We start from the raw sequence: 13,788 nt of genomic DNA, 5'->3' as shown, positions 1-13,788 counted from the left end.
ATGCTATGTAAGATACTTTTTTTAAACAGAGGACTGGCAGTGAGATTGCAGCCACAGGGCACCTGAATCTTTCAGAGAAAGAGAATTTATTGCTCCATTATCAGGAGAAACGAAATTCTTCCTGCCTCACTCGGGCAGGATGATGCCGTCAGGATTCAGAGGAAGAAGCTGACACTGCCCAGACAGAATCCTGTGTTTGAATGGAATTTATGCATCATGGATGAGGTGTATGAATATGCAACAGGCTGTTGCTTTTAAGGGTTAATCCTCTGTTGACATGGGTCCATTTTCAGGCTTATTTTGCCTAGAAAAGGTACCTTGACTGTCCGTAACTCTTTGTCCTTTCTGTCTCTTATTGTCCTAATTCAAATTGTCCAAATTATTATTACTCTAATTATATTGCTATTTTTATAACCATTTTATTACTATTAAACTTTTAAAATTTTAAAAACAAGTGATTGGTGTTTTTCACACACGAGAATGGGGGCAGGTGAAAAGAGACAGGCTTGGGGGCAGCTCTTGTCTTGCTCTTTGGCATCAGGAGAGGATGGCCAGGCTATTGCTAACTGCGAGGAGAACTCACCAGCACTGCTGAGCTCAGCTCTGAGGGACCGATCACCATCTGCTGGTGTGCCCCAGGAATGCCAAACCTCGTGTGCCCCGGGAATGCTGAACCTCGTGTGCCCCGGGAATGCCGAACCTCGTGTGCCCCGGGAATCCTGAACCTCGTGTGCCCCGGGAATGCCGAACCTCGTGTGCCCCGGGAATCCTGAACCTCGTGTGCCCCGGGAATGCCGAACCTCGTGTGCCCCAGGCATGCCGAACCTCGTGTGCCCCGGGAATGCCGAACCTCATGTGCCCCGGGAATGCCGAACCTCGTGTGCCCCAGGCATGCCGAACCTCGTGTGCCCCGGGAATGCCGAACCTCGTGTGCCCCAGGAATGCCAAACCTCGCCTCTCCCCGCCCTGCTCGGAGCTGGGCCACTGCTGTCCCGCTGTCCCTTGTCCTAGGGTGATGTTGTGATGCTGTATCCCCATTCCTGTGTTCTGTTCATGCTGGATATCATGTTCTGTGCCTTCAAGGCTGGCTCTGAAGAGCGAATGTTTTGTTTTGGTTTTGCTATCAGCCACTCCCCTATGGCTGGTGAGACACACAGACAGGGCAGTGCATGGTGCTGCTTTTGCTTTTTGCTTGGCTTTTCACTTTGCTCTTGCTCTTACTTCTGCTTAGCTCTTGCTTTTTGCTTCTGCTCAGTTAGCTTAGCTAAGCCATCCGAATTTTTCCCTGGACTGTTTCTCCTTTCCCTTTTTTGGGCCTATTTGAACCTGCTCCGGACTGGGACCTGGGAAACACCGAGAGTTTGCATCTTGTGGCTGCAGCAGCTGCCCCAGCACAGGAGGGACTGATAACAGAGCAACCACCCCCAAGAGAGACTTTCTGAAGTTGTCATCTTTGTCAGAGTGGTGACAGAGTGGTGTCACCTGGTATTGTTCATTTTGTGTGCTGGGGGTGCTGTGCCTGTTAAATAAACAGGTTCTTTCCACTTCTCTCTGAGGAATCCTTCCCGACCCGGCTGGGGGGAGGGCACATGTGGGTTTGCTTTCTGGAGGGGCCCCTTCTGGAGGTTTTCTCCCAGATTTGCCCTAAACCAGGACTGCCTGCTGTTTGTTGGGCACTGCTGTGGATTTCTGCACGCCGCAGCCGCTCCCTGAGCCTGGCCCACATGTCCCTGCAGTTCCACCTTCCGCCAAACTGCTGATCCTCCTCGCCCACCAGCCCAAGATTTCTGCTCATTCCTGTGATAGATGAGTAATGCAATGATTTGCTCTCACAATTAATGGACAACTAGCATGTACATAGGCTAAGAAAAGTTTGATAGATTTATAGTTCTGCTGTACCCCCTTATCAGGGGGCAGCTGGAGTTGGGACATCTGGGAGGGCTGGCTTGTCATCACTATGGGACACCTGATCTCCAATCAGGATTTGAGGAAGAGATCTCCACCACTGGACAGCAAAGAAGGGGTAGATGGACAGAACTTTGGCAGGTGTTAAAGGGTTAAAAAGGGAAAACCTCCATTGTGAGGGGGCTGAGCACATGGCGGGGAAAAATCTTTTGCTCCCAGCACCGTAACCTTTTTTCTTTACTCAGTCTTCTGTGGTACTTTTGATAAGGTTTAATAAGCCTTCCTAAACTATGAAAAGTGAGTATCTATTTCTCACATTCCTGCTGGCTGTGAACAACAAAGGGGAGAGTGCCTGCAGTCAAGGAGACTGGTACTGGCTCCCTGGTTCTGTTTGTTGTTAAGGCCACAGTTATTGTTTTGTTTTGCCTTGATATAGATAATAGTAAAGAACTGTTATTCCTATTCCCATATCTTTGCCTGAGAGCCCCTTTAATTTCAAAATTATAGTAATTCAGAGGGAGGGAGGGAGGGAGGGGGTTTGCATTTTCCATTCCAAGGGAGGCTTTCTGCCATCCCTAGCAGACACCTGTGTTGTAAACAGGTCAGAAGACACATTAAAGCTTATCTCATTCCAACCCCCTTCCACTAGACCAGGTTACTCAAAGACCCATCCACCCTGCTCTCAAACATCTCCAGGGACAAAGAGTTCATTATCTCTCTGGGCAACCTCTTCCAGTGCCTCACCACCCTTAAAGAATTTCTTTCAAATATCTAATTTAACCCTGCCTTTGTTCAGTTTAATGCCATTCCCTCTTGTCCTATCACTATACATCCTTGTGAAAAGTCCCTCTCCAGCTCCCTTTAGCCCTCTTTAGGTACTGGAAGGTTGCTCTAAGGTCTCCCTGAAGCCTTCTGTTCTCCAGGCTGACCACTGTGCTCAGTATTTCTGTAAAAAACTCTTCTTACTCTTTCTGGTTGATGAAAATCTCTCAGCAGAGTATAAAACCACTGTTAATGATTTTCCTTTTGACTTGCACAATGTGCAGATGATCCTAAGATGAGTACTTTAGCTCGTCCACAACCCATCTTTTATTTATATTGTATCACTTCCACCTGAAAAGATTTTTTGTCCAGAGCCACCTACAAGCAGAACCATGCACTACTTAGCTGCTATGCCTCCTTCTTCCTCAGGATATTCCCCACTTTATTGGATCACAGCATCACTGAGGGCAATTCCATGGCGTGTGGCAGAGGCTCCTCGCACACAGGTGGGATTTTGGCATTGTTCTGAACTAATTTGGGAGGTAACCATTAAGTCATTCATTTAGCAATGACCTAAACCTTTGCTGGAAGTGCTTTTCTTGTGTGCCTGTATGAAAAGCCAGCATGGTTATTTTAAGCTATTATCACAGGGGCCATGGAACTTCACAAGACGTAGCATCCCTTCATTTGCCGAAACACGGCAGCTGCTCTGCGGCACCCTCAGGGCCCTTCCAGAGCCAGACTGGCCCACTGCACAGCTCAGTTTTCTGAAGACAAACCTTTCACTTGCATCATCTGCTCTCACATTTTCTAATTAGGATTGTCTTACAAAAAGAAAAAAAACTAATTCAAAGGAATCAATTTTTGTGAAAATGACAGTGGAAGAGAATGTGAAAAGGTCATTTTCACGTTGTAGACCTACATCCTTGGTCTACTCCCTTATTATGGGCCTGTTTTAATTTACTCTGCTCATCTTCCATGCCATGCACACCTGCTCTCTCTGTTTGGGGCCCTGTCAGTGTCTGAGGGGCAAGAATTGCTTCTGCCCTAATTAGCACCATGCAACTCAAGCTTGATTGCAACACAGACAAGGGCACTACTGTCCCACAAGGAATGATGAGCCCACAATGCATGGATTTAGCTGCCCTTTCTGCTGGATGCAACGTGATTCTGGAACCTCTCTAGCGGTGCTCTCTACATGGGTTAGGTATGTGAGATTTGGTCAACTTGGAATGTTCGTCTTGGATTGTGATACCTGTTCTGGGGTGGATCAGCATTTCCCTTGAATGGCTAAATCTAGTAAGAGAAAGCATCAGCCCTTAACAGTTGGATTTGATAATATTAAAGGTCTTTCCATCCTAAATGACTCCATGATTCTAAATTAAGATCTGGCTACAATCTTAACAAGGTTGCAGTTGAAATACCGAGTCTATTTTGTGAATTCCCCTGCTGCCACAAACCTGCCAGCTCCAATGTGTCTGCAAAATCACACCTTGAGTATTTCTGTGTGGAAGGCAAGCCATGAAGCAAACAAACAAACAACAAACAACCAGGGAGGAAGGTAATGTTCAGGACATCTCAGCACAAATGACAGCAGAGCAGCTGTCTCTGTCAACTAACCATATTATTTAACTTATGACTCTAAATTGATCTGATTCTTTTACTTGAGTCAGGCATTGTCTTCATTAATTACTTCCACTATTACACCTTTTTCCCCCATGTTTGTACAAAGGGAAATGTAAACAGGATCCTTACCACCCCATAGGCGATGGTATCTGAGTACATTCTCATTTCTGGATACACACTGACAAGATACCACCTAAAGGTCTTGCACTGGAGCTTCCTCCTTAGGGCCTTCCTCTCTGAAATATCACCAATATCAACTCCAGAGTCCTGCAGAGGAAACAAAGGGCAGAAAAAGCCGGAGAGACATCAGTGATACACTTCTGTGTAAACCGCACACCCAGAACCTCCCTCACTGCAGAATCACAGAACAAACGGAGTTGGCAGGGACCCATCAGGATCATCAAGCCCAGCCCTTGGCCCTGCAGAGCACCATCTCCAAGAGACAAACACCATTTTGACTATGACAATAAACACATTTTTGCTGTGGAGTGGGTCTGTTACCCACACATACCCCAGAAGTGCCCCAGTTAAATATGATACAGTTCACCATGGCCGGGTCTCTCCCACAGTGTGCTCTGGTGAATGGCACTACTCCTGTTGACTCCACTGGGCTTTAGATCCAGTCTCCAATGAATATAACTGATGTTCTCTAATTTCCTGGCACTTTCCAAATCCAAAAGGAATTAGCAGGAAGTAGCAAGTTGCCCTAGAAACATGGGCATTGCTGGTGTCCCACTGTGGCCTAATCAATAGTGTATGACACTTTCTGGCCATTTCTGAAGTCTGGATTACTGCTTGACTGCTCACCTCTCTGAAATAGCACTTATTAAAGTTCTTTTGTAATGTAAAGAGAGAAGTTGTTATTTTTGTTAAAAGCAATTGCGGAATATTCTCTCCCATAATTTTTATTCTGTTTTGCACTTCTGGCTAACCTAGTTTCTACTTTTCATAAGAGCAGATCACAAAGCATGACTTTCATAAAGGCCCTGTATATAAAAATCAGTAATTTATCACATCAAAATCACACAGCAGAAATTTTTAGAGATGGATCTAAGTGCAAATCTGTGGCTGCTCTTGACAGGAAGTAAAATGAGACATTTTGCTGTGCTCAATGAATTCTCCCTCAGAGCAAAACACAGGATAAATACATTTTCATAGGGAAATCTTATAATCTATCTCCTTAAACAACAGCCTTTACTGGGCCATGAAAACCCCAAAGATTTTGACAAGATTAAAAAAAACCACTGAAAGCACTGAATTTTCTTAGTTACACAAGAAAAAAGGAATCTGTGTAAGTATCTATATTTCTGAGCTGCTGAAACAACCACTGCATCCCAAAGCACCGAATTAATGCTAATATGGAACAAGTATATTTTATTATAGAGGCATTTTCTAACTAAAGTAAAACTGACTTCTACATTGGCAAAGAATGCTAAAAAGTAGGAAACAGTGATCTGGCATTCACAAATTAGACATAACTATTTTAAAAATGGCGATTCCCTTTATCAAGCCCTATATAATCCGTCAAACTTTATATGGAGCCACTCCTAAAGTGGCAATTTTTTCCTGAATTTTGCAGCAAATGACTAAATAAAGAGGCAGTAGTGTGCTGAAAGACAATCAATGGGTGTTGTGAACAAATCCCACTCATGCACCACTGTGGCTGCACTTGCCAGTGTGCCTGACGCTTGTGTGAAGGAAAAGGAGGGTGCCAGCACACAAGCATTCCTCTTCAAGCATTAACCAGGCTTCCTGGGATCAAGTGCTACATTGGTCCACTGCCTCTCAAATCCTTTCTCATGCAACCCTGAAGGCACCAGTGCCTGCTCCCTCACAGCTCACAGTATAAGAAAGAGCATTAAGGGCCTCAGTAATCACATCCTTTCATGCTGCTGGAGAAGAAATATAGCTCACATGTAGCACACTGGCTTTATCAGCACCAATAAGAGAGTGCGTTCCCCAAAGCTGAGAATATGATGGGGAAAAAAACCCAGCAAACAAAACCAGAAGCACAGGCAGAACACATGCAAAGCACAGTTCCTGATTCTGGGACTTGAAGAATCTTTCCTCTGGGTTTCAAGTGCTATTCTGAATCTATTTATCCAAGTGTCAGTGATGCAGAAGTCACCATGGCAGTGGAGGTCTCCATTTGAAGCCCTCAGTACTTCAGAGAGAAGCCCACAGAGATCCCAAGAGGGCAGTCACAGCACACTGCAACATGCACCTCACTCCTCTGGATTATTATTATTATTATTATTATTATTATTATTATTATTATTATTATTATTATTATTATTATTATTATTATTATTATTAGTGCCCAAAGACTAAAACCTTTGGAAACATCTGACTTCTCAGAGATGTAGGAATTCTTCCATGGAAAAAATCAGGTCCCGTGTTTAACACTTTGGAATAACATATTTCATGGAAAGTCCTGACTATTGGAACTAAATACATTTCTATTACCTACACAGTCCATTACCAGTATTCATTAGCTTCTAGATAGAGAATTGCTCCTGTAATTGCCCAGCTGCAATTTACCTTTGCATTCTTTATGAATTTGATCTCTAATTGCATTCAGATCTCAAATCTGCACAAGATTAAGCAACAGCACCATCACCTCTGAATGAATATGATGCAAATCAGTGTATAGTGCTGTACATCCTTGTTAGCAAAAGGAATTTCTAAGTTTTGCGTTAATGTTCTGTTTGCGAGTCAAAAAACTAAAACTTGGATTAATCAATGAAGATGAACCAGTCTTCAAGAAAATAATTAACAATATGAAATAGAAACTGAAATGTAAATCTACCAGGCTATTCACAAATAAAATTCATTTGGGATTGCTTTGACCTAAAATAAGTAACCCTATCCTGTGCAGAAATGTCTTTATTCCTGTATGGACTTCTGTGCAACTACTTAAAACAGGGACATGTAGAGGACAGTTTGGATTCCATGAACATGGAACTTTCAGAAAAGTCCTTTCCTATATCAGGTTATAGAGGATTTTTGTTCATGGTCATAGCAAATCATGTGGCTAATGCTGCAACCTAAAATAGGACAATGACTTCCCCACTTTGCCAAAATTATCTAGTTTTAATCACAGGAGATGCAAGAAGCTACTGAGAGCAGCTGAACCAACATCAGTTTTCGTGTATTTAGCTGATTTTTTGTTTCTAACATTTTCTTCTAATTAAACTAAAGGAGAAGTACTGCATTTTATTTATTGACACAGAAATTGCAGCAAAACCAGTTTCTCGGAACTGTTGTCAAATTAGAGATATTTTATTAAAGAGAAAGTAATCTGCCCTTTAATTTAAGTCCAGACTTTGCTTTTGCTATAATGATGAGAGCTGTACTAAGTTAAACTCCAAATTCAACAGAACCATGCTTCCCAGCCTCTAGGTGGAAACAATCACCCAGATTCTGAGTAAGTGCAGTCCCCTAGCTCCGAGCCCTTCAGCTCATAGCTGCTCACAGATTAAACACCACTGACTACAGAAATGAGGAACAGCTAAAATCAAACTCAACTCTGACGCTGGCCATCTGATAGCATCTCTTCAATTCAATGGACCAAGCAGTACTCATCCATGGAAAAGAAATCAGGACAGTCCAGTGGGGAGTTGCTGCAAGAATCTGCAACATGTCATGACACCCACCAAGCCACCCTCACTCTGATGTGCAGTACTTATCAGACACCCCACGCTTGCATCAATAGATGTCAACACCCCCTGGCAGATCTCTCCTCACAAATCTGATGGAATTACAGCTCTCTGTGATGGTAAATAGGAGACTAAAATTCAAATTAAGATGTGAAATGTAGATTTGATGGTTTTTTCCCCCCTGTATTTCTGCAGCTACTAGTTTAAAATATCCATGAAGAGTCATCAGTGAAGAGAATAAACTAAACAAGAAATTAATTTTTAAGGGACCTAAAGACAAAAAAAATTCTAGAATAAGACACGACTACATATACATATTTATATGCAATTGTGTATGTATGAGCATATACCTTATGCCTGTATGTGAGACATAAATACATACCAGAAAAAAATCAAAATTCAATGTAGTAACTACTGTATTTGTGGGGTGCCCAGATGAAGGAAGGAATGATGAATCTGACTCCATGTTCTCAGAAGGCTAATTTATTATTTTATGATACTATATTATATTAAAGAATGCTACACTAAACTAAAGAATACAGAAAGGATACTTACAGAAGGCTAAAAAAGTAATAATGAAAACTCCTGACTCCCTCCAGAGCCTCAACACAGCTTGGCCCTGAGTGGCCAATAAGTCAAAATAATTCACATGAAACCAATGAAACAATCGCCAGTTGGATAAAGAATCTCCAAACACATTCCAAAGGAGCAAAACACAGGAGAAGCAAATGAGATCATTATTGTTTTCCTTTTTCTCCAAGCTTCCCAGGAGAAGAATCCTGGGCAAGGGGATTTTTCCAGAAAATATGACTGTGCCAAGTAACCAAAAGGAAAAGGATCTAAAGCTAAAGCTCAGATCTTTATGACTCACCTCCTGGGGTATGTTCCAGGCCATATAGACTTGGCTCTTAAACTCATCCATCCAGACCTCAGCTGTGGGATCTCAGCACATCGTTCCCAATGTCCAGAGATGCCAGGAGAACCCTTGGGGGTCTCGAAAATCCTGGAATGTTGCCAAGAGTGTCTGGTGGCTTGATTTTGATCCATCCACAGAAATAACGAGAGTTTGAGGACAAGAGAATCACTTTAGAGTAAAAGGTGTAAAAGGGACACATTTAGAAGGTGAAATATAGATTTTAAGGTTTTTAGGTACAGGGGGGTTATGGAGACAAGATGGAGGGATCAGGGCGTGTCTTGTCCTTCTTCTTCCTTCTTCTTGTCCTCCATCTCCTGTGGTGATGTTGGCATTTGGGGATTGGTTTATGGTGAAGGTGCACTTGCCAACATGGGTGAAAAGCATTGGGAAATAAAGGTAAATATTATGTACGTAGATATTAGTATAAAAAGACATGACCGCCCCGTGGGTGGTCAGAGAGTGCCTGTGACTGCTTGCAGATCAGACCTCTGTTGGGCAGACAGAAAATTTTGTAGATAAGAAATAATAAACAACCTGAAGACCGAAAAGCTGAAGAGTCCAGACTCATCCTTTAAAACGCGTGCCACCCAAGAACCACACTACCCGTGTCGGGGCAGAGACAGACAGCCGAACCCGACACTCAGCCACCCTGAGCGCGTTCCTGCGGACGTGAGCAGTCAGATCCTCCGTGTACGGTTTGTGTGCTCGCTCGATGTGGGCAATCCTGGAGCAAGGCAGAACCTCAACGCTTCCTCCACACTGCCACACCTATCAGGGAGAAAGCAAAGGACATCCTGCTAGTGGCAGCTCCCTGCAGCACTGCTGCCCTCCAGCAAACACGCTGCAATTTTTTACTTCATTGTTAGTCAGGAGAACAACCGCTCAAGACTTCTTGGACTACACAAAGGGGTTGTGAGGGGAGGGTTATTACTTTGCCATATCATAAATTATTACTGTTACTTCACCCTACTACAGAGTTTCTACAGTATCAGTCGCCTCTCATCACACTCTGCCTGCATCCATTCAGTTGTTTTCAGGATTATTAATAAAATTATTTCTAGGGAATTCAAAGTAATAACAACACCTGGTTCAAGTTTTAAGTCTTGCAAGACTTTTCTCTGAGGTTCTGCACAGTCCATACCAGACCATACATGCACTACTCAGAATCATAAACCAGGCAGGTTGTCATTGTAGGGAAACTAAGCCAACCAGCTTTTTAAGGCCACTGAAGTCTCAAGTCCCATGAAGATGAGGAATATAAATGCACCTTATGCTTTACTTTGACCATGGTTGAGAAAGGACCAGATCTGTTCCTTTTGAGGAGAGATGAAGACCGAGAGTGCCTAATGAAAATGCTGTGTGAACAATTTGATTAGAAACTACTCTTATTATAGCTTCTTTATGTAGGTTACTCTACCTGCTCAATTAGATTTCAATTTTGCCCACTCCCACAACTGAGCTAAAGTACACAATATTAATCATAATTACTGCTTTCATTTCTGATTTACTCTTTCTGCTTTCAACAAAAGAGAAAACCACTTTGGCAAACTTAAGAATCAGTGAAATACATGAGTTATTTTACATAGCAGCCCTTTTTCTGTCTATCTTGTATCATGTAAGCTTCCTAACAAGATCAAGGCAGCCCATTCATCATGGTTGAGTGGATGCTGCTCAGGTGAAAGACCAGATGTACCCAAACCGTTTGATTCTGCTGAACAAGTCCCTGGGTGTCCCAGAGGCAGGTGTACTCACTGAGAAGTGACAGAGTTTGCCTTATGGTAACTGCCAGCAGAAACTCCTGAGGCTTGGTACCTCAGATACTGAGAGAGCAAAACATGAGAGGAGCAAGGGTGCTTCTTTCTTGTACCCTCATCCAGGGGGTCATATTCTGGTCTCCCTCCTGGTGGCCAGGGATGTGGGCTGGAAAAACATTCTGTTCTGGAGCTGATCTCAGGCCCCTCAGATCTGTCCACCCTACAGGCACATGCTCTGCTAAGGAGGCACTTTGTTCAGTCATGCATTTTATGTATTTAGACATCTGGCTTGAATTTAGGCATTTGGCAGCTCCTGAGACCAGAAAATGTGGCATGAATTCAGAATGTTTACAAAGCTTCTTTCTGAACTGGTGCCTAATTGCATTCAGCATATGCTGGGAGAAGAGATAGAGCCCAGGTTTTCAGAGCTCTGTGGAAAGGGAGCTAACCCATGAACCTGCTGTACAGTCAAAAAGGGAGATGAAAAGACTTCAGCACATCTCTGTGTCACCAACCTGGAAGACCATTAGAGTAAATAAACATAACCATTATCAAAATCAGGGCAAAACTGAGATGATCATCAATATTTAAAAATAAATATGCAACTGATCTGGCACAAAAATAAATAATCTGGAAACAAAATTGGTGTCCTGTCTTTCTAAATATCATATTAAGTGGGCAATCCAGTTTACCAATCTAACAAAAATAATAGTTTGAAAACATTTAATTATAAATGGTCCAGCTACACCTCCTAATAGAGATTAAATGTGAAGTACCACCAGGCTGTGCTCACACAACGCCTGCTTTCAATCCAAGTAATTTCTCAGTACAGCATGGACATCCAGCTATAAATTGTTTCAGAGTTACTCACTGTACACTGCCTAAATTAGTATCATAAAAGACAAGGAAGATGTAGAGATGGTCATAACTTAGCCCAGGACAGGGCAATTCACAATCCACATGCACTGTGGACCCTGTCCTGCCTCTGCTCATTCCAAGCAGTGATGGCCTTGAGCCAAGGCCAGCAAGGGAACACCAAATCTTTTGTGGGATGGTCAGAGCTAGGTCACAATGCTGTCTTGACAACAACTTGAGCCAAAAAGTTCACAGTCGACACTAAGCTGAATTTCCAAGCATATTTCTAGGAACTAAAATTTGGAAGAGCAGTGTCGTGTATAATTTCAGCATTGATTCAGTTATCAGGAAACTATGATTTGACTTAATAATGAAGTGAGATGTCTTCAAAAAACAACCTGAGACAATCAAGTCCTTAACAAAGTTTGCAAATAAAAATTACCCACCACCTGAATAAACACCAACTAATCAATTCCAGTGGCCACTCCTTTCTCCCAGACACTGTCAGTCTTTGTTCTATTTTCAAAGAGTAATTAATTTCAATCAATTAATTAGCTATCAAAACAGAACTGCTAAGTTTCATTGAACAATTTCAAAATCATATTATTTCCAGACAAAAATTTCCTAAAATGCACAAAAATTAGCTAGAGCACTCAACAAGGAGCATGACCTTAGTTACAGGCCATGAAACCTTGCTGAGTGGAAGCAGAGGCAATGCTTTAAAAAGGCAGAAGGTACAATCCTGACATGCTCAGCTGGTCACATCTGGGACAAGGCAATGTCCCTTCTCCCTCCCACTGTTCTTTGCCAGTGGGATTACAGTCCAGCAAGAAATCTCTTTTTTATCCAAATGTTCCATTGTATTTAGGGAGCGGTGAGTTGTTAAAAAAAACCAAACCACAATAGAAATGCAGGTAGCAGGCATTAAAGCAGGATTTCCAAATGAAATTATGCTCTCGTGGAATCTCATGGAAGTGAGGATCCCCAGCTGCCTAAAATATATAAAATCTCCAGCCAAGGAATGAAGGGCTTTGCTATTCATACACTAAACACTACACTGAACTGCATGTATGAATACTAAACAATAAACATAATTAATTGCTACAAAAACCATCAGGTTTTCTTTTAAATTCTTCCCTGATTATATTTTAAACAATGGAATTTCTTGCAGTTTCTTTCCCTTCTAGCCCCAATGTCCACTTGAATCTGACCACTCCTACCTCCGCCCATCTCTTTCACTCATTTACATTAATCCCTGGTGCTCTAACCATTGTCTTGGAGCTATTGTGGATAGCTGGATGGTTTTTCAAGAGAAAACCTTGAGGTGGCATAAACCTCACATCACAAGTGCACAGAAAAGACTAATTAATTACTCTAACCAAATACCTTTCAGTCAGCTACAATGTTGATGGTTTTTTCAAAATTAACATTTTAATACTAAGAAATACATTTTCTCAAAGACTCTACTCAGAGGGAAGCTGAGAAGCCTTTTGGAGTGGCCTGTCTTCATCCAGTAAAATTCCTGTAGACAAGAAGAAATAGCAACTGAGGGGTTAGTTCCTCGCAGCTTCACACACTGCCCCTGTGGATTTTGCAGCTGGTTTTTGCTGTCATTAGCAATCTTTATTCAGGCTTTATCCACACTGAATAGCACCGTACTAGTTTTCCTGTACTGCTATTTTATTTGATGGCTATAAACACATGCAAAAGTTAAAAATCAGTAGAGCTTTTTTAAATTATCACCCATGGCTTTAGCAAGAAGTCTAAAGATAAGAAAACCATGTGGTTTGAAAGGCTTCAAAACCTTTTTCAAACCACATGGAATGGTTTGAAGTAAAATGTTCTATTTCTGAGCATACTGTGGCTGCAATCAGTAATACTTAATGACTAACCTACTTGTACACATTGCAAGGAAAACACTTGATTAATTTCCTAAACCATGGTTAAAAGGAAATTCAGCAACTTTACCTATTGCCCACGAAGATAATTTACCTATGATAGGCAAGCAGTGGAAATTACCAGCAAAAATCTCAGTTTCCTGCCAAATCCTGAAATAGACATACGCAGTTGTAAAAAATAACATATGCTTTCATCACTGTGACACAATAAATAGCAATTCACATGCCATGCTGTCAAGGCATCAATTGCAATGTACCAGCAGGCCTCAGACTTTGCCTCAGAAAGTTTTGAAATGTGATCAATGTGGTCAATGTATCTTTGGGAGTACTTTCCATGATTGCTGGAGTCTCAGGGAGGCAAAACGTTTGCTTTACTCTGGAGGAACTTCCTGAGGTTCTGGTCCTGCTGGCTT

The 13,788-nt window shown here is 42.2% G+C and overlaps 1 protein-coding gene across 1 annotated transcript in view; it reads right to left on the bottom strand.

The window, feature by feature from the left end:
- LOC136571149 (polypeptide N-acetylgalactosaminyltransferase 18-like) overlaps nucleotides 1–13,788 on the bottom strand; it is a 79,915-nt gene that overhangs the window by 42,130 nt on the left and 23,997 nt on the right. The window contains exons 8-10 of the mRNA XM_066571508.1: nucleotides 9,507–9,636; nucleotides 8,824–8,885; nucleotides 4,423–4,560 (exon numbers count right to left, since the gene is read on the bottom strand). Of these exons, the coding sequence (XP_066427605.1) occupies nucleotides 4,423–4,560; nucleotides 8,824–8,885; nucleotides 9,507–9,636 (330 nt within the window). The remainder of the gene's footprint in view (nucleotides 1–4,422; nucleotides 4,561–8,823; nucleotides 8,886–9,506; nucleotides 9,637–13,788) is intronic.

Source organism: Molothrus aeneus, unplaced genomic scaffold, assembly GCF_037042795.1.
Source record: "Molothrus aeneus isolate 106 unplaced genomic scaffold, BPBGC_Maene_1.0 scaffold_71, whole genome shotgun sequence".
In the NCBI taxonomy this organism is placed as follows: Eukaryota; Metazoa; Chordata; class Aves; order Passeriformes; family Icteridae; genus Molothrus; species Molothrus aeneus.
Note: the sequence above shows the minus strand (reverse complement) of the source record. Positions and strands in the feature narration are given on the sequence as shown.